A 22877-nucleotide genomic window follows, 5' to 3' on the forward strand; every position below is an offset into this window, starting at 1 on the left:
AAACAAACACACACTGGGCATGCGTCACTGTAATAATGGAGGACTGTCTTTTCTAGCCGGACTGATGTTGTCCGTATTGCAACTCTGTTACCTGTAATCGGAGAGCAAACAACTCCCCTTCATTTCAGCGTGTGTAAGTTAAAGTTTGTCACTTGTGAAGCGGCTCACTTTGAGGGGAGCAGAAATAACTGTTAAGTTTGCGCATGAGAAACTAACGGTGAGCAACAAGCCATGTTTGCTAGTTGGTTAGCAGCTGTCAGATCTCCGAGTCCGCAGCACACTTCTGCTATTAACTTCTACCAGTTTTGACGGTAGGATCTGCGCTGTCCGTAAATGTTGGCTACTTAGTGGTTACTTTTGAACATTAGGGTGTTTTTGATTTTTGTTGACTTAACTTTTAATTCTCGGGTCGCAGAACAAGCTATGTTGCAGATAGCATTTTAGCTAGCGGACTAGCTAAATATTTTTCCGAGGAGATGCGCTGTAAGTGGGCTACCACGTGTGAGTGACGTTCTGCTGAGCCAATCACATGCCGAAGATAAGACTGAGTCGGGACTGTGTCCAATCACAGAGGATCTCAGAGTCTTCCAGTAAAGTCCGTTAAGACAGAGTGCAGCGTTGCCTTTAGCTAAAAGTTGAGTATGTGTGTAATCGGAAATCGATTTTTGTGATACACAATGTTTAGTTAAACTAATTACTTCGGGAGTTTACGTTATTATTCTGTTAAAGAATAAACTAATCAAATATAGTTTATTGTGTGTTATTACTAAAGGTGGAGGCTTGGTTAAAGTTTTTTTTTTTTTTTTTTTTTTAAATTCACAAACCTGAAACGAGGCTGTAGATGGTGTTTGGGATCCGTGTAGATGGTGTTTGGGATCCGTGTGTTTATGTTCTGGTCCCAGTCTGGGTGGATGTTTTGCTGGGAGTGCTTTTGACTGAGGAGAGGTTTTCAGTTTTCATGAAGTTAGGAAAATGTTCACAAGCAGACAATAATGTAAAATCACAGAAGTTATTGCTGTGATGCTTGGTATAGTTCAACTTGGTGATATGTCCGAAACTGTGTTTGTTGATATAATTAATTATCACGAGAAGTCTCAAATAAGCATTTATTTCTAGTTTAAATGCTGCAAAGTGCGAATTGTTACTGGGTGTGGTTGTGGTGCCTTTGTTGAAACTGTAGTGCCCAGCACTGCTATGAGGTTGTGGTTTATTACATCCTGTGTAGAGATTTTAATTTGAATTATGATTATGGCTTTTAACAGTTATGAAAACAAGCTAATCAGGATAAGATTACTCATTTTTTTTTCATATTCATTTGAAGATTTTGTTTTGTCTTTGTAGTAAAATGAGACCAGATACAGCCTCAGGTCAACGCAATATTTTCAGAAGTAAAAGTTGCAGAAAGGATCTGTAGCATCATTAATGTTTGTGTGAGTTTATATAAAGCATTTTGGTTGGTTGTTAGCTTCAGCTCTACTTAGTTCTGTGTGTGGAGACCAAGCATCTCTCCTGAGGTGTGTGAGTCTGCTGCTGTCTGGGCCTCTTTTAGGCCTCGTCTGCACCCAGAGATATCCCACTGTGGAAGCTGTGGGCCAGCAGGTATTGACAGTTGCTCTTGCGAAACGGCCTTTGTGGTCAAAACACCCACTAGTCAGGCAACAATCAGTCCCTGGGAGCTTGACTTTTTTTATGTATTTATGTAGTTTTTTAAAATTGACTTTTCTTTAAAGTTAAAGGGTATCATCTACAAACAAAGACATTTTTTTAAAGGCCATAAAAACTGGATATTTGACAAATTAATGACTTATCACAGTAAATAATTGACCAAAATCATTGTTTTTTGCTGTAATTGAGCAGCCTTGTTCCTGTGTGCTGATTTCAGAAGGTTTTAGGTTTTATCATAGATAACATTAGTCTTTGTAATGTAAAAGTGAAACTGGCTCCAAAGTTACACAGAGTGAAGTTTTTTTTTTTTTTTTTTCCAAGTTTGTATTAAAAAATTGATGTTCTGGTTTTATCACCTGGCAGTGTGTTTGAGATGATCAGTTAAGTCTGTTAAATGGCACAGAGGGGTTCAGACGTGGTCACAGACGTGGTCACAGACGTGGTCACAGACGTGGTCACAGACGTGGTCACAGACTTAAAAGAGGAACTGTGAACCTGTGGGGATGGTGGATATCTGGTGAATGTCACTGATTGTGGTGTTTGTGATCACTGCGGCAGATCAGTTAGAATATATGAGAGAAGATGCTTGAATGGTTTCCTGTACTTAACTGACAGGCTGTGCAGATTTTCACTTTGTGTGTATATGAATGTAGAGCACATGATAAAAAAAATGCATAGCGACTAACGTTAATAAAGAGCAACATCAGCTAAAGGCAAGTCACAGCAAAGAAACTGAGTTACTCCCAGGATGCTCCCACAGATGCTCCATTGATGCTAAGCGTGCTGCATTGTCTGAATGTATGCTTAACTGTCAGGCAAACAGACATAATCGTGTTTATGTTTTCCAGAGTTGAGGTCACAATAACACTCCCAAGATGACCACAGACACGCCAGCCCAAAGTGTGGGCTGCAGGGTGATGACATTCACCCCCTCCAAAGAGGAGTTCAAGGACTTTGGACGTTACATTGCCTTTATGGAGTCACAAGGAGCGCACAGAGCTGGGATGGCAAAAGTAAGTTGCTTCTGTCTTTTTGTCACTTTTTGTTTAGCAGAGCAGAGAAACGCTGCGAATGTCTTTGTACCACAGCTGTTAAAGACTTTTGAACCAAAGCACAAAGTCAGAAGCCAGTCGTTTCCTGTTCATTAGTGTTTAGAGCATCACATCTGAAAGTTTGCTCTTAGTGTGAAAACATGAACCTAACAGGAAGTTAGGTTAACTGATCGTGTTCAACGTTGACATATTCAGAGTTTTATCATCCTTTTAGTTACTTTAAATAGTCGCTTATAACATTTGTGTTGCCATATAAATGTTCTGAAGAGGCAGATCTAAGAGGAGTCTGAGACTCCTGTGCTATTGTTTAAAGCTAACATGCCTGTAAAGTCACTCATTAAAATAACATAACTTGTGCACTGATTCATAGCCGTACTTCCTGTGTCATCTTTACATACACACAACGGTATCTGTCTACACAATTTCCATCAATTGTTAAAATATGTAAAAAAAAAGACTTAAGACAGGAAGATAAATGTATTTTAAATAATAATAATATCAATGATAATATGTAAAAAGGGTGAGAAATTCAGTGTGATACTAATTCCAGAAATTCACTATTTTCCTTCTGCTGTTGCCCTGAGTTTCTCTCATCTGTGCTCCTTGCAGGTTATTCCTCCTAAAGGCTGGAAACCCAGAAAGACTTATGATGATATCGATGACCTGGTGATTCCCGCTCCCATCCAGCAGGTGGTTACCGGCCAGTCAGGACTATTCACACAGTACAACATCCAAAAGAAGCCCATGACTGTCCATGATTTCCGCAAGACCTCCAACATGGACAAGTCAGTTTACTCAATGAAACTTTGCATGAATGGGTTTCAGCGACTGTGACCTCTGCTCAGTCTTCTCTGACAATCTCTCTCTGTAGATTCTGCAGCCCACGATACGTGGATTTTGACGAGCTGGAGAGGAAGTTTTGGAAGAACCTGACCTTTAACCCTCCACTTTACGGTGCTGATGTCAGTGGAACGCTATATGATCCAGTGAGTGGTGATAGGCTGCGTACATGGAACTTAAATATATTAAATTCTGTTTGTGGTAGACAAGTGGGGTTGTTAAAAAATGTAGTTTACACATTCCTCCTGTGCCAGTGTTATTACCTGAGTATTTGTGATAAATCGTTGAGCGATAGAATCAGCTGGCTCTCAGAGAACCTCTCTTCCGGCGCATATCTTCAAGTTCAGTGTCTTGACTGCCGTCTCTGTTCTGCAGCCTCGGTGAGCTCAGAGCAAATGAAGCAGCTCTACCTGTTGCAGATTCGGACTAGTCTGGCACTCCAAGATCAGAAAGATTACCGTTCCCAGCTGGGGTCCAACGAATTGTAATCTCTCATGGAAAGAGAGAATCTGTGGAGGAACATGTGGATAAAATTGAGGCAAACTGATGGGAAAATACAACCACATATTATACACTGGAGCTAGCTTGTTACTAGCTGGACTACTAAATTGATAAACTGGGATGCAGTTGTTCTCATAGATTAAAAAAAGAGACTTTTATGTTCACAAACTCAAATCTTTCTTCATTCCTTAGTTTTCCTGATCAGTTAAAGGTAAATCAGTTTCACACATACAGTTAGTCGTCCTGACTTGCAGCCTGTGTGAATCCTTCCTCTGCAGGATGTGACTGAATGGAACATTGGTCGTCTCAACACTATCCTGGACATTGTGGAGAATGAGAGTGGCATCAAGATCAAGGGTGTCAACACGCCCTACCTGTACTTTGGGATGTGGAAGAGCGCCTTTGCGTGGCACACAGAAGACATGGATCTATATAGCATCAACTACCTGCACTTTGGAGAGCCAAAGTCCTGGTAGGGTCACTGACAAACCTCACCTTTGTTTGAACGAATGAATATTAACACATATCTAGTTTTTGTATTTAGCAGAAGTCTGTTTGCCAAAGCAGCCAGTTTACAAAACAGTTTAGAAAAATCCTTTAAAAATGTCTTTGTTTGTTTATTTACTGTTGAAAACATTCAGTTATTGTTTCTGTTCATGTAGTTATTACTTAAAGTGAAGCAGAGATCTCATCCACCGATTGGAGCATTTTTGACTCTGGTGTAAACGTCACAATCACCTTTTTCAGTATTTCTGTACGTTTGTTACTTCTTAGGTACGTCGTCCCACCAGAGCAAGGGAAACGTCTGGAAAGGCTCGCCAAGGGTAGGTGACAGAACCCTTATTTTTGTCTTTAAGCTGCTTGATCACAGAGTCGATGCCTGGAGTGACTTCAGCTTATTATGTGTAGATGTATGAATCCAATCCAATCCAATTTTATTTATAAAGCACTTTAAAATACCCAGCACAGGAACAAAGTGCCGTACAGAAAATAAGTTAAAACAATAGAATAACAGAAAACAGCAAAATAAATAAATAAAACACATAAAACATAAAATTAAAACAGCCCTATATTAAAACAAAAACAAGATAAAACTGCATCGAATCACCTAAAAACAACTGAAATAAAAATAAAAACCAACATCTCACGTGGTGTCAAAGGCCAGGGTAAAGAGGTGGGTTTTCAAGAGTGACTTAAAAACAGGTAAAGAAGTGGCCTGTCTGATCTCTAAAGGAAGCTCGTTCCACAGTTTGGAGCTGCTACAGCAAAAGCACGATCTCCTCTAAGTTTACGCCCAGCCCTGGGTATCTTCAGGAGCAGCTGATCAGCTGACCTGAGAGAGCGGGTGGGTGTATGAGGCTGTAGCAGCTCAGAGAGATAAGATGGAGCTAGGCCATGGAGAGCTTTAAAAGTAAATAAAAGAATTTTAAAATGAATCCTAAAGGAAATGGGCAGCCAGTGAAGCTAAAACAGGGGAAATGTGCTCAAACTTTCGAGTGCCTGTTAAAAGACGAGCTGCGGCATTTTGCACCCTCTGCAGATGAGTAATATATGATGCGCTGACCCCAATATAAAGTGCATTACAGTAATGCAGCCGAGTGCTAACAAAGGCGTGGATCACTGTCTCAAAGTGCTGCCGTGAAAGAATTGGCTTTATTTTTGCAGCTGCCTGAGGTGAAAGAAGCTCGATTTTACCACTGCCGTATGAAAGGGGAAGTCCAGTGTACACTCAGAAAGTACCCCAGAGACTGTAACGGCAGTGATGTTTACATATCCCACATAACTGTTTTACACTAAACCATTTAAATAAAAAGAGCCAAAGAGGCCCAACTGCACCACTGCTGATGAGATCCTGTTTCCAGGTTTCTTTCCAGGTAACGTCCAGGGCTGTGAAGCCTTCCTGCGCCACAAGATGACTTTAATTTCACCATTCATCCTGAAAAAATATGGCATACCATTTGAAAAGGTAATCTTTTATTTAATTTGCGTTGTCACTAAATGGTGATGAACAGATAAGCAGAAAAAATAAAATAAAACATTCATCTTATACTGATCTGTGTTGTTCTCGACTCAGGTCACTCAGGAGGCCGGGCAGTTCATCGTGACGTTCCCGTTTGGTTATCACGCTGGTTTCAACCACGGCTTCAACTGCGCCGAGTCAACTAATTTTGCCACTCAACGATGGATCGATTACGGCAAACAAGCAACGCTGGTACATAAAGACGTTTGAACAGCACAGAGTATAACTCCACAGCTGGTTTATTTATAGTGAAGTGAATTCTTATCAACTTCGTAGTGTGTTAAAAGAGTGTTTTCCTCTCAGTGTTCATGCCGGCAGGACATGGTGAAGATCTCCATGGACGTATTTGTACGCAAGTTTCAACCTGAACGTTACAAGCTGTGGAAGGCAGGGAAAGACAACGCTCCCATCGACCACTCCAAGCCCACGCCAGAGGCCGCCGAGTTTCTGAAAGAAGACAAAAAGATCGGACCTTCAAAGGAGAGTCCCGCTGAGGTGCCATCCGAGGAGCCCAACACTGCTGTCCAGGAGGACAAAAGGTCTGATTTATAGTCACTACTAACCCACTGCTCCTATATTCACGGAGTTTTCTGATACGGATGTGAACCGGTCGTAATAAATCATTGTTAAATGCTCATAAAATCTTTACCCAATTTTAAGTACAATAACAATAATCAGCTAAAGCTAATTAGTTGAATTAAAACATGCATCCACCATAAAGATGAAAATTTGAGTCACTGCAGATTTGCAGATGTTCTCAGCTTAAAGATTGCAGTGATTCAGACTGTTTTCAGTACAGAGGTGGTTCTGTCTCCACTCAGAGGAGCAGCACTGACACTAATCTCTTTAGGCTCTGCCAGAAGTGATTGAGCATAGGCTGTGACAGATTCTGTGCTTTGCTCTCACATGTCAGCCTCACTCAGAGTTGTTAGTTTGTTCTTGGCAGTCTTTGAGAAGCACGGTTTAGTTTTGAGTCCTGTCCAACATGTCTTCGATTTGCTCTCCCACGTATCAGTCCAGAGCCTCACACTGGGACTAAACGTCAGCTTGAAGCTGTCAAAGCCTCTGAAGATGTCAAACCTGAGCTGCCAGTGGTGGAGGTGGAGCCAAAGGAGGTGGAGCCAAAGGAGGTGGAGGTGGAGCCAAAGGAGGTGGAGGTGGAGCCAAAGAAGGCCAAGCTGTCACGTAAGGAGTCTCCAACTAAAGTGACCAGCAAGGCAGAAAAAGGTACCTCACACTTCACACCAATGTTCCCTCGAATGCACAAACTCCCTGAGCGTCCCTTGGACCACTGTGAGCAACAGCAGACGTGTGCACTGTGGTCACGCCAGCATCCAAGTTTATTAAAATAATCAAATTACAGCGTTTATGTTAGACTACTTTTAATTAACTGCTTCAGCCCACTTACAATGAAAATTTTAAAGACATCTTGTTGATGACCTGTGCAGCATGTTAACACTATTGGAAGTAAAAATAACTTGAATATGTGAAATAAAGTGAAGATTATAAAAAGACTCTGTGGCACACTGAACCAATGTCCTGTAAAAGTTTGGGGGCAAAGTGCTAGTCTGTGTATCTCAATGAATCTCTTTCAGACACAGTGAAAGTCAAGGAGGTGAAGAAGGAGAAAGGGACCAAACCCCAGCCTAAAGCTCAGTCCAAAGCCAATGCCAAGAAAACTTCAAACAGACGAAGTCCGCTGAAAAAAGAGAAGAACTGCGTGGTGGCTATGGAGGTCTTTCCTCCCGAGCCCACTGAGAACCAGGTGGTTTCTCTGGGCGCTGAGGAGACCGCTGGAAGCGAGGAGCCTCCACTGGACAACAGCTGCAGCAAAGTGTTTCAGAGGACGCTGAGTCCCGCAGACGTCCTGCACGTCCACAGCTACGCCAAAGGAGACTACGGCGACGGAGAAGTGCTGTCCAGAGAGGAGAAGACGAGTGAGGATAGCGACCATGAAACCGAGGAGGACAACTGTCATGTTGGCAAAGCAGTGAGTGGACATGTATTTAACATTGTAAGTTACCCACTGCTGTAGTTTTTGCACTTTTTCTGGCCTTGTCATTCCAAGATGTGTGATCTTTGTACTGTTCTAAACATTTTCTCCAGTCTTTGGTTCGTGTGTTTGCCCAGATGCATACATGCAGCCATCAACACTCTTTGCTACTTTCCACGACTTTGAACATTGAATAACTGCATTACTTTAACTATACCATCGCTAACTAAGAATTCTGGTGCAGCCCAGTCTCGTCATCTAGTGGTGTGTGTAAGCCTTTTTTACTTTCATGCTCAGATATTATTAATATAAAAACACCCTAAAATGATGAAGGCGCAGGCCTCTGGAGGAGAATGATGCATATATGGTGCAAACATGATCAACTGCAAACTAGCTGTGTGGCCTTTTGAAAATGCTGTTTCTCTCCAGCAGGTGGCAAAAGCGATGGCAGGACTTCGAGACTTTGAGACTGACCTTGGGCAGCTTCCAGGACACCATCCACTCATAAAAGACGGCATGAGTGATGAAGGTGTGTCTGAACACTTTAAGGTCCCATTATCTGCATGTAGTTTATATTTGAGAGGTAATTAAGCCACCTTTGACTTCAAAGGCAATAACAGAATTAGATTAGTGAAACTAAACAAACCAGGCCTCTGTCATTCCTAATGCTGTTTTAGCTAAATGTGTTGTCTTTGCTTTTTGTGCCTCAGAGACTCCAGAAGAGCCGCCCCCAGTGGAGGCAGGGGGTGTGGAGGGTGAGGGCTGGGCCAAGCCTCTGACTCACCTGTGGCAAAGCAGGCCACCCAACCTGAAGAGAGAGAGGGAGTACAACCAGCGAACAGGCTCCAAGCCTCCATACTGCTCCATCTGTTTGCTCTTCCACACGTACCACCAGGTAATTCGCAGCAGAGCAGACCTGCTCCTCACCAGTCCACCGAGACAAAACCAGATATGGTACAGGCCCCCGCAGCATCTGAACATGCAAGTAATATAGTGTCCTTTGGTGAGATGAGCCAAGCCAGGTGAGGTTTGCTAAAAGGGATTTTTATGAGAACAGTTGCATCATGGGAAGTTTACACTGTTTTAATTGGTCCAGACTGTATCTTCTGATACATCAGAGTACAGAGTAAATCCAGCCTCACGGCAACTTCATTTACCAAACTGCATCTACATGAATTCAATGAATGTACTTGGTAGTGTCGGGCGATATGTAAAGATTTCCCACCGACACCCGTCAGTCCAATAATCGACGATGGGCGATACATTTGCGCACGCGCAGACTTTTTGATGGGCAATGTAATCATGCACGGGCTGATTTGCCCGTTTACAACACAGAAGTTCAAACATGGACGAACTAATTTCCCCCCAAAATTAGGGCTGTCGTTGATATGTTCGTCCAGTCCAACCCTCGTACTTGGCATCGATCCTCTTTATGGCTGTTCGTGGAAACTTGAATAGACTCCAGATTTTCCATGTTAAACAAAAGTCCGTCATCTGTGAAATCTTCAAACGTTCCATTCGTAGACTGAATGTCGTGTCATATCATCTATATTTACCTTTTTCCTCAACTATTTTCCCTTCTTTCATCCTACAAACATCTCATCTTCAGTACTGGTTTCCAGTCTGCTAATATTAGCGCTGTACCTTAATGTGTGACTGTTTTGCTTCTTAGATGTTTGATTGATCTTGAATATGGAGCGACTCCAAAAATAGTCTTTTTGACAGCTAATCGGGGCGCGTAAGATTACGGAGCATTTAAACCTCTGCGGCTGAAGATGGAAGCAGTAAATTGTGTGTTTCGAGAGACAAACAGCAACTCTTAACAGAGTCCACATGTGTTTGTGTTTGTTGTGACTGCTGTCAGACTGAGTGTGCGAACAGCATCGACACGCACGTGGTGGTGGCCGGGGAGCGGATGCGAACCAAACCTCTGATTCCTGAGATGTGTTTCACCACCACCACAGAGGACGACGCTGAGTGTGAAGAGCAACTGGTCACTCCTCGTCTGGAAGAAGATGGAACCAGTCTCCTCATCAGCTGCTCACAGTGCAGCGTGAGAGTTCATGCATGTCAGTACACGCATGTGCGCCTGCACACACACACACTCTTCAAGTAGGAGTGTTAGTTTATATCTAACCTAGCCTTGTTTGACATATGAGTGTTTTCATCAGAGGCTTTTCCTGCTTTAAAACGAGTCTTTAAGTGTGACCACTATACGCACAAATGATGTTTCAGCGAGAAGAAGAATTTTTGTTTCAAAATAGTTTATCAAAATGACCAGAGAACAACGAGGAATTAAATTCAAAGAACAAAATAGAATATGAAGTCTTTTACGCTCCTGAGTAATCATTTCATTACGAGTTTGAACCGATGCAAAGGCCAAACAAAACAGAGGACATTTCATACACAGCATTTATCATATCATCAGTTATTAATCATGTTATTAGAAGTGTTTTACTACAAAAATGGAATCATTAAAGCTTTTCATAGTTCTTCAGTGTTTCACTGACGTCTCAAAGTTTGCATTTCTATCTTCCAGCCTGTTACGGTGTCGATCCAGCCAGTGTGAACAAGGAGTGGAAGTGTGCACGCTGCAAGGCCAACGCCATGACTGAGGTCAGCCAATAATTGTGGCTGTTTTTACTCTTTATCGAGCCGTGCAAGTTAGCATGAATCCAGTTGGTAGTCAAGGGATTTGTTTCCTAACGGCTTCTAAAAGTGGAACTGTCCATCCTGCTTCTTCACAAGTCCCACATTCCAAATCATGAAAAGATATTTTACACAATCACTATTTGCACCATTAACGTGTAACATGAATTACATTAATTAATTAACGTGTAGTGTTTTTTTAAGGGTGTTGAATTATATTAATTTAGTAGATGTGATGGATGATTTTACAGTTACCTGTTTTCTACACCAGAGGGAAGGAAAAAATGTCACTTTTTACAACTTGTAGGTGGATCATTTGATACCTTTGGGGTTACAAGCAAAAGATTACTTGCCTAAAACAATCAGATACATTAAATGCTACATCAGTTTATAATTAGCTCACATCATTATAATGTACTGATATGCACCACTGCATGAAACACATTATTATAAATAGAGACTCAAAGGAGAGACTGCGTTGAGTCCATTAGATTTATACTCTAACACTTTGGCAGGTAATTACTATTTATGAATACAATATACACACACACACACACACACACACACACACACACACACACACGAATAAAGCAGTCAATCAGCTTGACTGCTTTCAGGGGGGTGATATCTCCCCCCTGACCCGTCATCCTGGCTCCCCGTTGCCGTCCCGTCCCCAGGCAGGGACGATATATAGACAGAGGGAGATGGAGTATTTGTTATTTATTCATCAGGATTGAAATATTTCTGCCTACATGTGTGGTTGTCATGTTTGATCATGTGATTAAGCACTGAATTAACTGCCTCGTTCATCACAGTTTAGAAAATAAATTCAGTGTTTCAAAAATTCTTCACGGAGAGAAAGAAGTGTGTGTGTGCAGTCGTTTTCAGGTTTGCACCTTTTCTTGAGCTCTGCTGTGACAGAACCTGAAACTGCTGCAGGCTGACTTCATCACAACTGTGTGAACTTAACGTGACTTGACTGTAACAGATGTTCATTAATATGTAAAAGACGAATACTTAAGCTGTAATGTGACAGTGAGGAACTTAAACAGATCCATTGGGTCCCTAATTTTACCTCCCACGTGTTTGAATAAACTTTTAGATCAGACACATTGTGTTTGATATCTCCAACCACATCATAGATGTTGGTCCTTAAACATTGATTTATTAAATCCATATTTAGATGTTAGCTACCAAATGTTCTGTATTTTCATCATTTTGATCATCTCGCTCTTTTGTAGAATTGCTGCCTGTGTTCATTGAGGGGCGGAGCTTTGCAGAAAGCCAACAATAACAAGTAAGTCATTTAAGATACATTAGTGAGTGAGCACATCTGATCATGTGGTGCATCTCGAGATTAAATTCTGTTCTTAGAAACAGAAATCCTCTTGTTTTATTTTCCTCTCTTTCTGTCAGAGAAAATGCAGCAGGTAGCTTTTACCAGCCACATGAGATCTCTGTCTCCGCAAGAAGCTGAATATAATTCAGGGCCTGCACAATAGTGATCTGGCCAAGAAGCCAGGTGGTAGGAAATCATGAAATTGGAAGGATAAGAGCGTGCATGTTGGCAGGAACTGAAAGATAAATTCAAGGGGATTATTCTTGAGTAAGTCAGGTGGGGATTTTGTCAGTCTGTGAGACGGTTATTTTAAAAAAGAAAACATTAAAATGTTAAAATGAGTTGCTATCTTGGTGCCTGGAGGCCCTTATTACATCTAGACGGCCTGCAAGTAAAGTGTAAGTGGGGAAACGTGGGTGTGATTCAGTAATGGACTTGACTTCATTGTTTTGTGTGATGATGCGCACAAAATTGACTCCCCTGCCATCTGATTCATTTTGCTGCATCTTTGCTTGGATAATTAGAACCATAAAAACAGATGAAGAAAACAAACAACATCAAACTGATGCTGCCTGTGGTCGGGTGTGACCTCTTTGTGGGGGTGTGTTTGTGTGTTGCAGGTGGGTACACGTGCTGTGTGCGGTTGCTGTGCTGGAGGCACGCTTTGTCAACATCACAGAAAGAAGTCCTGTGGACTTGAGTGGGATCCCACTGCAGAGATTCAAACTGGTAAGTTCACATTTTTATGAAGAAGGAAATTAGAGTCTGAAAGCTGCTAATAGTTGGGTTGCGGTCACGTGGTTCTGATGACGTGCGGAGGCAGCGCGATTTTTGAGTGGAGGGCGGAAGTAAACATGGAGGACACTGTGGAGAGTCAGGAGAGCAGCTATTGTGCAACTTTAGACCCCGTTTCTCGGGAGAGATATAAACAGATAGTTAAAAAATATATCGGACGTGATCCGTATTCTTTGAAAATGTCCGAATACACCACAGAAGTAAAGGATTTGCCTACTATCGAGGCTGTGGATATCACCAACTACTTGGTCCTCCAGACTTCTTACTACACTAGGCAGCAAATGAAAGCTTTCAAGAGTCTGGAGGCGTACAATTTTTTTTGTCAGCGGGTGGGTCCACAACCTTGGAACAAAACGTCTCCGTGATGGATACAGTTTGGTGTTTGCAAGGGTGAGTGTTTGTTCTTATATTGCTTTATCTTAAACACGCTAACAGTTAGCGGTAGCGGCTTTAACGTCAACAACATCTTTACTTATCTGTGAAAGGAGACTGTCTGGAATCTGGCAATATAAGAACCATAGCAGTGTACAAAAACCTGTGGTGTGTGCCTGACGGTAATAAGTGCCACTTTTTCTTTTTTTCTGAATAAAATGGTATGGATTTACTCTGTGATTAAAAAATCACAAACATGTAATATGTAACTTGGACCATAATCATTACAGATAATGGCATCTTTTTCTCTTTGACATGATTCTTGTTTGTTTTACATCTCAGCACAATATCTTACCTGGATAAGTGAATGTCTCATTCACACTGAAGTCTTCTGGTTGTGGATTCTCAGCTGGAAGCTGCAGTTCGGGGTTCTCCACTGTCACTAGGCTCAAATCCGGGCTCTCAGCCGTCTGTTGCATATCCAAAATCGCCTCTGCACATCGATGCTGTTCTGCCTTAAGCTTCATTCTTTTCTCTCGTTTGAGAACTGATTCCGATCTGGGTTTTCGTTCGTAGCCGAGATTGACCGTCGGAGCCCAGTCCTCCGACTCTTCGTCATCCAAAGCACTTGGGCAGCCTATAGTCCCAATCAAGTCAATATTAGACTACTAACTTAAAAGCACTAAGTAAACGAGAATTTAACGACAACCTAATGCTAATAAGTTCGTTTGCAAACATAACATTACCTCTGACGAAGTGGTCGCTGCAGACACGGGCATTGGCAGACTCTGCTCCTCCCGACTGTAAACGTAAATTTAAAATCCATTTTTTCCTACGTTTTTCGGTTAGAATTTTCATTTTCCATTTTTCTCCTCTTCGTTGGGCTATTTTTGGTACCCTAAAATACCGTTTATCAGTTTCTCGGGTCGACCTACTGGAGCATCCGTAAACACAACAGGACATAGGCATTTTGCGTACTGTCTGTCTGTGATTTTGCGCTTATCTTTTTCACTTCCGACCGCCAGTCAAATTTCGCGCTTTACGTCGACGTCACGTCTACGTCAAATGAAACCTAGCTATTAGAGTGAAAGTGCGGCGTCCAAACGAACAACGTGAACAAAACAAAGATACCAGCACGTACAAATAATGTCACCAACAGAGAGAGAAGCTGAAATCTCCAGTGCTCGTGTAGCTCACATAGGACGTTTAACACTTCCTCTACACAGATGACAGCAGTTTATCATTAGTTATATCTTTAGAAGAAACACTGTTGTTCTGAAGAGATGACACTAAAAAGTGTGACGCTGGTTTCTTTATGTAGTCGTCTGCTACAGATTGTGATTAGAAGCATTTCAGGACCCAGTACAGACTTTAAGCTGGCCGGGTGTGATTGCGGATGACGCTCAGGTGCGTCCGGACTCTGGCCCAGCGACAGGGAGGTGTCAGTTCAGGTGGTCGCCCGCGTATCCATCGGCGCTGGTGACGAGGTGGGTCCGGAGGTGGCGGTGCGGCAGGTGTGGCCGTGAGCCGAGACTCCCAGACGGGTTGGCGGGCGGCCGGTGGGCAGGCCTCTGGTGGAGGTGAGGCCGGTCTGGCCAGCATGCCGACTTCAGGCTTAGCAGGACCCTCGCACGCCCCGACCTCCATCTCCGGCGGGTGAGGTCCCTCGTGCGCCTCGTCCTCTGGCCCCAGCTGGGTAGGTGGTGGGGGTGGAGGTTGCTCGGCTACCCTCCTTCGGGGAGAAGAAACCGGGTCGGGCCCCTGCCGGGCACCAGCCGCTCCTACCCGAGGAGTGGGTACAGGTGCAAAGACAGGTTGGCTGGTCTCACTCTGGGGGCCGGCGCGGGTGCACTCCCACACAGTCGAGGGTCGCGGGTGTGGGTGGCGTCGGCCAGGACCCAGTCTAAGCTGCAGTTCTTCCCATTGTTGCCACCTGCTCCCTCCACGTGGTCCCCATTTGGGCCAGCTCCTCTCCTGGCTGGCCCAGTACTGGGTCGGGCGTGGCCCCATCCTGGGTTTTGGCACCCCTGTAAACGACCCGCAGCAGACCTGCCCACACATTCATGCTTTTCAGCATTTACTCTTATTTGCACGGTTGCTGTGACACACAGATGGCTGCAGCTTTGCAGCCACACACACCAACAACATTGACAACAGACAGGACCCAGTACAGACTTCAAGCTGGCCAGGTGTGATTGCGGATGCCGCTCAGGTGCGTCCGCCTCCCTGCAGCGGCACTGCAGACCACGCCCCTCCACAGTCATGATGCAGCTAGATACAGTACAGTTGTTCGAGATAGCAGAAAAACAGCTGTGTTACGGTTAAACTCTAAAGAGGTTAAAATATCTTAGATTTCCTGACAGTGTAGCTCCTAACATGATGGCACATAAGATGAATTCTGTATGTTGGTAGTAGTGCTTTCATGTCACCTGCTCAGCGTCTCTTTGTTATCACCAATTTACTGATTTTAGGATATTATGTGAACCAAGATAATAGGGGGACTAATTTTATGGCGTACTTGCAGACAGTTCCTGCTGTTAAATACCAAGTACAGGGGAGCTTCTAGTGACACGACAGTGTGCCTGATGTGGCCGTAACTGTTTGTTCAAATTTTTGAAATGGAAATGTGTGAAAGAAGAGAGAAGATCTTGGAGATGAGTTACCAGGTACATTTAGTACTTGGTATGAGGGCAGTTTGTTGCTTGAAGTTTTGTTAATAAAAAATAATTTCATAGACTAAAACTAATTTTCTCTCACTTCAAACAGAAATGTTACTACTGTAAGAAGCGGATGAAGAAGGCGTCCGGCTGTTGCGTGCAGTGCTCTCACGGGCGCTGCCCCACCGCCTATCACCCCACCTGTGCGCAGGCCGCCGGGGTGCTGATGCAGCCAGATGAATGGCCGTTTGTGGTACACGTTACCTGCTGTCGACACAAAGGTCCCGCTCAGATTGAGGTAAAAAACGAACGAACGTTATTTTATATCCTAAACTTCCCCAAATATCAGATTTATGAAGCCGTTTGCAGTCGCACGCATAAAAATACTTTTTCCCCTTTGGCAGCGCAATAAGGCAGCCATGCACGAGCTGACCGTGGGACAGAAGGTCATATGCAAGCACAAGAATGGGCGCTACTACCAGTGTGACGTGGTGCAGCTGTCCAAAGAGACGTTCTACGAGGTCAACTTTGACGATGGTTCTTTTAGCGATAACCTTTTCCCCGAGGACATCGTGGTACGTTCCACTGCCTTCTACATCTTTTCATTTTGTAAAGAACACAAAGTGGTTAAACATACTCTCAGGGAGTGGTCTCTTTAACAAAGGAGACCACACAGAATTTAAATAAACTTAATGTGAGGACATGTCGATCAGCTGTCTCCAATAAGCTGCCTGCTGGTGTGGAGAGGCTGAACCGCCCTCTTCACAACCTGACTCGCTGCAGCGATGGCGTCCCATTACTGTACCGCGCTCAGAGCCAGTGAGCCGTTAGCTCGTTCAGCTCGCTCATTGCATGTGACAAAGGGACCCAGTGTCCATATATTGTGTATCCTTGTAAACAAGCCAAGATGTCGACTTTGTACAGCAGTTAGTTGGCAGTAACATCCCAGCGTCAAAACAGTGAGTCGCAGAGATTAGCTAACAGCTTTAGCTTAAAACCAGCAAAGCTGAAACTGTTTAAAGGAAGTTAACGTAAAAAAACCTTAAATTCAGAAATGTTGCCAGTGTAATACAGTGGTGTGGTCATGATGAAGATGATGAAGACGCTGGGCAGCCTCCTGGTTAGCCTGTGGAACAACAACCACTCGTTGTGAGACTGTGAAGCTGGTATGAGCCATGAATATGAAGCAAACTGTGCTGGATGTCAGAGGCGACGCTTGTGTGTTTGCTTTCTTTTAGCAGACATTTGTTCAGACGTGTAAATGCACGTCGACACCCTGAGTTATCCACAGCGTGTGTTTCACTGCAGTAGACGGCAGCGGTTTAACCCTGCACTATATTTGGGATATTTTCACAGCTTGACCCTGCAGGCAGACAGTTCATCCACCTGTGCTCGCCTTAAAGCCACCACACACCTTTGACAGTCATGTTACACAGCAGTTCCTGATTATAAGCCTCTGGAGTAATCCAAACATCATTTAGTGCTTCACACTTGACCCGAGCATAAGAACAGCTGACACTGCCATATTTCATGTCAGGTTGCATCAGATATTTATCCTCCTTTCACGTTTCTTTGAACTTGGTTTGTTTTTTTGCCTGTTAGAACCGAGACTGCGCTCAGCTTGGACCACCGCCGCAGGGTGAGGTGGTTCAGGTGAGATGGACGGACGGCCTGGTGTACGGGGCCAAGTTTGTGGCAGCTCACGTCATTCAAATGTACCTGGTAAGATTTTTTTGTCTTCTTTCTCCAGTTTTTAATCATGTAAAGAAAAAACTCTTCAGCGTGTAACAGCAGAGACGGGAACGCAGGCGGGAACCATTTCTGACTTCCAGTAAGGAAGGATGCGTCCACTGGCGAGCACATCTCCTTCATGCCTCGTATTTCTGATTGGGGAATATTTTCAGAGTATGTTGGACGCGTAGTAAGAAATCAAAATGCTTTACAGCTTCACATAAAACGAGTCGCCTGCTCGGCTTTAAAGGCTGCGTGTTCAGTCGTCTTCTGGCTGTTCCTGGAAACTTCTAGTAAATCAGCAGCAGATTGCAAAGACGTTGTTCAACAAGCTGAATGTTGTTATCTGTTCGTGTCCTGACTCAATGTTTCTGGACTGCAGGTGGAATTTGAGGACGGATCACAACTAACAGCCAAGAGAGATGATGTCTACAGTCTGGATGAAGAACTCCCCAAGAGAGTTAAAACCAGACTGGTACGTTCTCCCGTCTGTCCCATTCAGTGTTCCTTTCAGTTTACTTGGAAGTTCGTCAAAATGAAGAAGCACTTTCAGTGACGGTACCATCTCTTTACAGTCGAAAGCATCGGACATGAGGTTCGACGGGATCTTCGAGGAGAAGGAAATCATTCAGGAGTCAAAGAGACAGAGAGTAATCAACTCCCGTTACAGGGGGGACTACATCGAGCCTGTCATCTACAGAGCCATCATGGAGTAACGGCCACTTCCTGTCTGCCCACCCACTCACCAGCAGCACTGACAGACTGAACTGTGCTCACTGTACCTTAACTTAGCAGCTAGCCGCAGAGAGAGTGTAGCTCCGGATGACTTCCTTCAGGACCCGCTTTGGACTGTTCTCTCTTTTCCTCTCCTGTCTGTAAGTCGAGGAAACTGCAGTATTGTTTCATTCAGTTTTTTCCACACAAGTCCACAGACGGGCTGAATCCACGCCCGGCAGCACGCATCAGAAGGAAGCAATACAACAAAAAGCATTACATCAGTCAAGTAGCATTTTGACACAAAGATGTCAATTTAAAAAAATGAGGTTTTGAATCTGCTCTAAACATTTCAGTCACCTTAGTGTTGATCTAAGCTTAAAGCAAACTCAGCTTTATTTCATTTTGTCCTTTACCATTAGTGCCTGTGATACACTGAGCCCGGCAAGTAACAGGTCAGCAACTTTTTATACGCTCGGATTTACAGTTTCTGACTGTCTGAGTTCGTTACAACGACCAGCATTGTCCAAAATGTTCACTCTTACATTTCACCGATAAGACTTGATGATTTATTACCCCACACTCCACTGTTGTAGCACAGGAACAAACACGCCTGACTGCAGATCCTGTGTTTGCCACTGGTCCAGTTCTCTTCTCTACAGTAGAGAAAAACCAAAACACTCAACTGTTCCAACAGTTGGACTTACTGAAGGAAGGCGTGTGGAAGGGGCTGGTGCTACATGTGCACGCCAAGATTTCCTTCACAGAAATATTTCCCCAGTTACTGGTTCTTAAATATGTGGTAGCGTCACTGAAGCCAGGGCCACAGCAGTAAGGCAGGCTGCTTCTGAGGGGGGAGGCTGAGCACTTCCTGCTCACACTGAGAGCGAGCATCACAGACATACTTCTCGTCTTAAAGGTCATTTATGGAGATGTTTAACATTAAGTGCAGAAATCTTCCATTTTTGCTGACAGCAGCAGCTTCTTTGAGGGTTTTTGTGTTTAGAGTTGAAACTATTGCAAAACGATTGTATTTTCAGAGTCAGCTGACGGCTCACACCTGCTGTTAGCTGCAGCAGTGGAAACGCAGAGACATCAAACATCTTAACGTTTACAGTTAATTATTTAAGGAGCCGGATCGAAGAGCTGAATTAACTTTTTTCTTCTTCTACCAGTTACTCAAAAGATCAGTTGGTTAACTGATTGAGCTTTTAAAAACTTTACCCCTGAAACTTGCCGGGTTTCAAACTTTGAGGAGGTTAGACTGAAATACTGCCATGCTAATCTAATTGAACACAACTTGCTTGCACGCAGCAGCGCCACAGTGTTACAGAATGAACAGCACCCCCTACTTCACTAAAAGTGGATCAACTTCATAAGAATGTGCAAATTTGCCACAAACCATCAGACTTCCAGCTTGTGAGGCTCATGTACTACCACAGATTGTGGTCAGAGGAAACCATTTGTTTCCTTAAATAGCGTTTCAAAGATGCAGGAGTGACGTTGAAGAGTCGGGACAGTTCCCAACCTTAGAAGGTTCTTCAAGCTGTCCTGATGGTATTTTTAAAGGTTTAGAGAAACTGTTGATCTGTGACGTCTGTGACAGAAGCCTGAACCGAGGCAAATGTTCACTTTAACAAGCAGGTGATCAGACCTCGCTGACCGCCAGATTTATTACTCGGGGCTACATTGTTGCATAATGTAACTCATCACTCGTTAACAAGCTAAACTAGCCAATCGGTTGATCTTCTTCCATTTGGCATCCACAGATGTAAATGATTTGCAGAGTTGGAGAATTAAATTTCCCAATAATGACATTTGGAAAAATCCCCCCCCCCCCCCCTTTAACCCAATAGAAACAGGAGTCTATTAAGCCACAGTGCAGGTTACACAGTTACTCTTCACTGGCAAACCTTCCAGCACATCTGGACTGGTGTTCAGTCCAGCGACACTCTGATCACCTCTTTGTCAGGTGATCTTGTTACAAGGAGATTATTTTAAACAGCAGCCTCAGTGTTTATCTGTAGTGCAGCTGGAACGCCTGAGTTTCTGTACCGAGACTTAATCGGTACTTAAAAACAACGAAGACCAACAAAATCTTTGCCTTAAATCTGTCAATAACCTGTATTTTTACTCTGATCAGACGACTCCTAATCTGACGGGTTTTAGACACAGTGAGCATTTTTATGGCGTTTCGAGTTCAGTAACAGCAGTAAACTAAATGTTTTCCACTACAAGTACTTGGGGACAAATAAATAACATATCAGTGAAGTCTGTTGATTCTCCAAAGAGCCTCTTCCTGTGGATGGACTTTGGTTTGATTGGACTGCAGCTGGTAGTCCTCGTACAGCTCTAACATCCTCAGTGAGCTTGATGTAGTGGCACATGAACCAGTACACCTTCTACTGGTTCTGGTGTCCCTTCAGCTTGCAGTAGGTCGTCAGCAGCTGCAGTCCAACAGCAAAGCTGGAGTCTGTCAGCAGGGTGACATCCTCTGTGGAGGAGCAGCGCACTGATATTTAGTACAACAAGGACCCTGTGAAGGCGTCAGGAAGGGAAAACAAGATGAACAGTAGCAGCTGAACTTCTTATAAGGGCGAGAGGACTGTCCCAGTACAGGTGGCAAGAAAATAAATTCAATGCTTAAATTTGTCAATAAATATACTTGAGCAACACGACCACGTAAAGTTTGTATGTGGAAAAGACTAACATGTGTAATATTTCAGAGTTCAGAGGATTTTACTTTGATGCTGTTTGAAAGAATCTCCCTGTAACTTTTCCCAGCATTCCCGGCTGCAGGGATACAGAAACTGAAATTTCTCTTTGGGAGCAGTGCCATCTAACTCACTGAAATTGCCTCCTTGTCATTAACTGCATTCCTTCACATTTAGCAGAACTGAAATTCGCTTTTTCATGTTTTTACCTGCCTATTTATTAAAGGTGCTTTGAGAAAGCAGCCTCTGCATTAATAAGAGTCTGCAGTGACCCTGCAGCCGTCGAGGTTGCCGATGTATGTTCTATTTTTTCTACACTATAGAGATGAATTTTAAAGAGTCCATTTGGATTTTTAATGCGCTTTGTTTCCTCTCTCTCCTACTGAAAACTGTGCTTTGCACTTTTATTTAAATTTGCGAGGACATTTGAACAGCTGTGTGCTAAATTTGTTAAAATGTTTAAGAATGTTAATTGTACATTTATAAGATGTCTTATGGATTGTGTGCTCCCCTCCTCCTCCCGGCCGAGCCTCGGGCGTCACAGAGTCCGTCTCCATCAGGCCGGTGCAGAATGAATTTATTTTATTCAGAAACTATCAAAAGAGTTTTACGAGAGCGAGTGGGGACGGGATTTTCTTTCAATTCTATTTTGTTGTTGTTTTGTAAAAGCTGTTCTGTGTAAATGTCATTTTAAGATGTTACCTGTCGACACAGGAGAGACCGGTCCACTCTCGTCGTCTCCTCTTGAAGGAAAATATGAAAATACTTCCAGATTATCATTGAAACATTTTGTAAAAAGTCATGTGTTCGTTTCAGTAAAGAAATCTGCTTAAGCACCAGTTGTCTGTCTTGATCTTATCCATATAATTGAGGTAAGCCGTTTCCTGTTTCATTACTAAATGACTTCCCCTTCACTCTTGCTGCTGTCCTTCTGTCACAAATCGCTTCCAATACTCATCTCTGAGTTTGCAGATGTAACTGTCTTTGTGCTGAACCGTCCGATGACCCAACAACTTTCACTTAAGTTCAGACTCAAATTTTAAAGCCTGAAGGTCCTCGGGCAGGTTCCTGTCCTGTGATGTAAGGACGTTTATGTTAATATCAGAGCCTGGTTATTATAGTTAAATAAAAACTACTACTACTAAAAGTAACTAAAATAAAGTATTTTGAATATTGTAGCATAGTATAATACCTGCACTGGTTTTCCTTATTTTGCCTCTGATATATGCCCTCCTTACAGTAATAATCACAGAGACTGAAACTAATAAAAACTGAAGTAAAACTAAACATTTTCAAATAAAATCCACTCTAGAAATTAACTGAAACTTAAAAAAAAAAGTCAAATAACATTACTAATTAGAAAATACTAAATTTAAGTCAGTGCAAAAACATGCTGGCATGTCATATTATACCAACATATGTTTAAAGGTGCTCAGTGTGAGTGAGATTGCAGCTCATCAGATTTGGCTTTTTGAGATTTGAAGCGAATTCATTGCGTTAGAAGGGCACTTTCATGTAATACCAACTTGAACCACAAGAGGGTGCAACTGCTCAATGTTGCGTCCAGTCAGTCTGAGTCCACGCGCGGCTCCACCTCTGTGCAAATACCGCGCATGAGGGAAAAATACTGTAACCGAGGACAAAGGTACCGGATAAAAGGGGCAAAGAAATAATTGATAATTTGTTACATTAATTAAACATAGTTTTCCCAGTTATTTCCAGACGGCACTTACGACACATCCTGCTGATATCCCCGCTGCACATGAGACAAACCAAACAAACGGTGCGAAAAATAACAGGACACTGCAATCCATTTACCTGTGGGTACGCACTGC

General features: G+C 43.2%; 2 protein-coding genes across 9 annotated transcripts in view; both read left to right on the forward strand.

Annotated features, from left to right (window-relative positions):
• Positions 1-21878, forward strand: LOC120732778 (lysine-specific demethylase 4A-like). 8 transcript variants are annotated; one of them, XM_040030655.1, is made up of 23 exons: positions 1-133; positions 2514-2678; positions 3327-3502; positions 3589-3703; positions 4337-4530; positions 4833-4882; positions 5921-6024; positions 6133-6270; positions 6382-6617; positions 7094-7178; positions 7215-7305; positions 7674-8092; positions 8501-8600; positions 8782-8966; positions 9936-10140; positions 10611-10687; positions 11962-12017; positions 12680-12788; positions 15993-16181; positions 16288-16458; positions 17486-17605; positions 17997-18089; positions 18190-21878. In XM_040030655.1, exons 2-23 carry the CDS (start codon positions 2541-2543, stop codon positions 18328-18330), a joined length of 3192 nt encoding a protein of 1063 aa, XP_039886589.1. In that variant the 5' UTR covers positions 1-133; positions 2514-2540; the 3' UTR covers positions 18331-21878. The 8 variants fall into 8 exon arrangements, with proteins under 8 accessions (XP_039886589.1, XP_039886580.1, XP_039886533.1 ...); XM_040030646.1 differs by having other exon boundaries at positions 7094-7172; positions 7209-7305; XM_040030599.1 differs by having other exon boundaries at positions 7094-7305.
• LOC120732833 (T-cell acute lymphocytic leukemia protein 1 homolog) overlaps positions 7383-22877 on the forward strand; it is a 23066-nt gene continuing 7571 nt past the window's right edge. Inside the window, exons 1-2 of the mRNA XM_040030687.1 lie at positions 7383-7396; positions 9558-9567. The gene's annotated coding sequence lies outside the window, so the exon portion shown is untranslated. The remainder of the gene's footprint in view (positions 7397-9557; positions 9568-22877) is intronic.

Source organism: Simochromis diagramma, unplaced genomic scaffold, assembly GCF_900408965.1.
Source record: "Simochromis diagramma unplaced genomic scaffold, fSimDia1.1 OVJJ01000334.1, whole genome shotgun sequence".
Taxonomy (NCBI): domain Eukaryota; kingdom Metazoa; phylum Chordata; class Actinopteri; order Cichliformes; family Cichlidae; genus Simochromis; species Simochromis diagramma.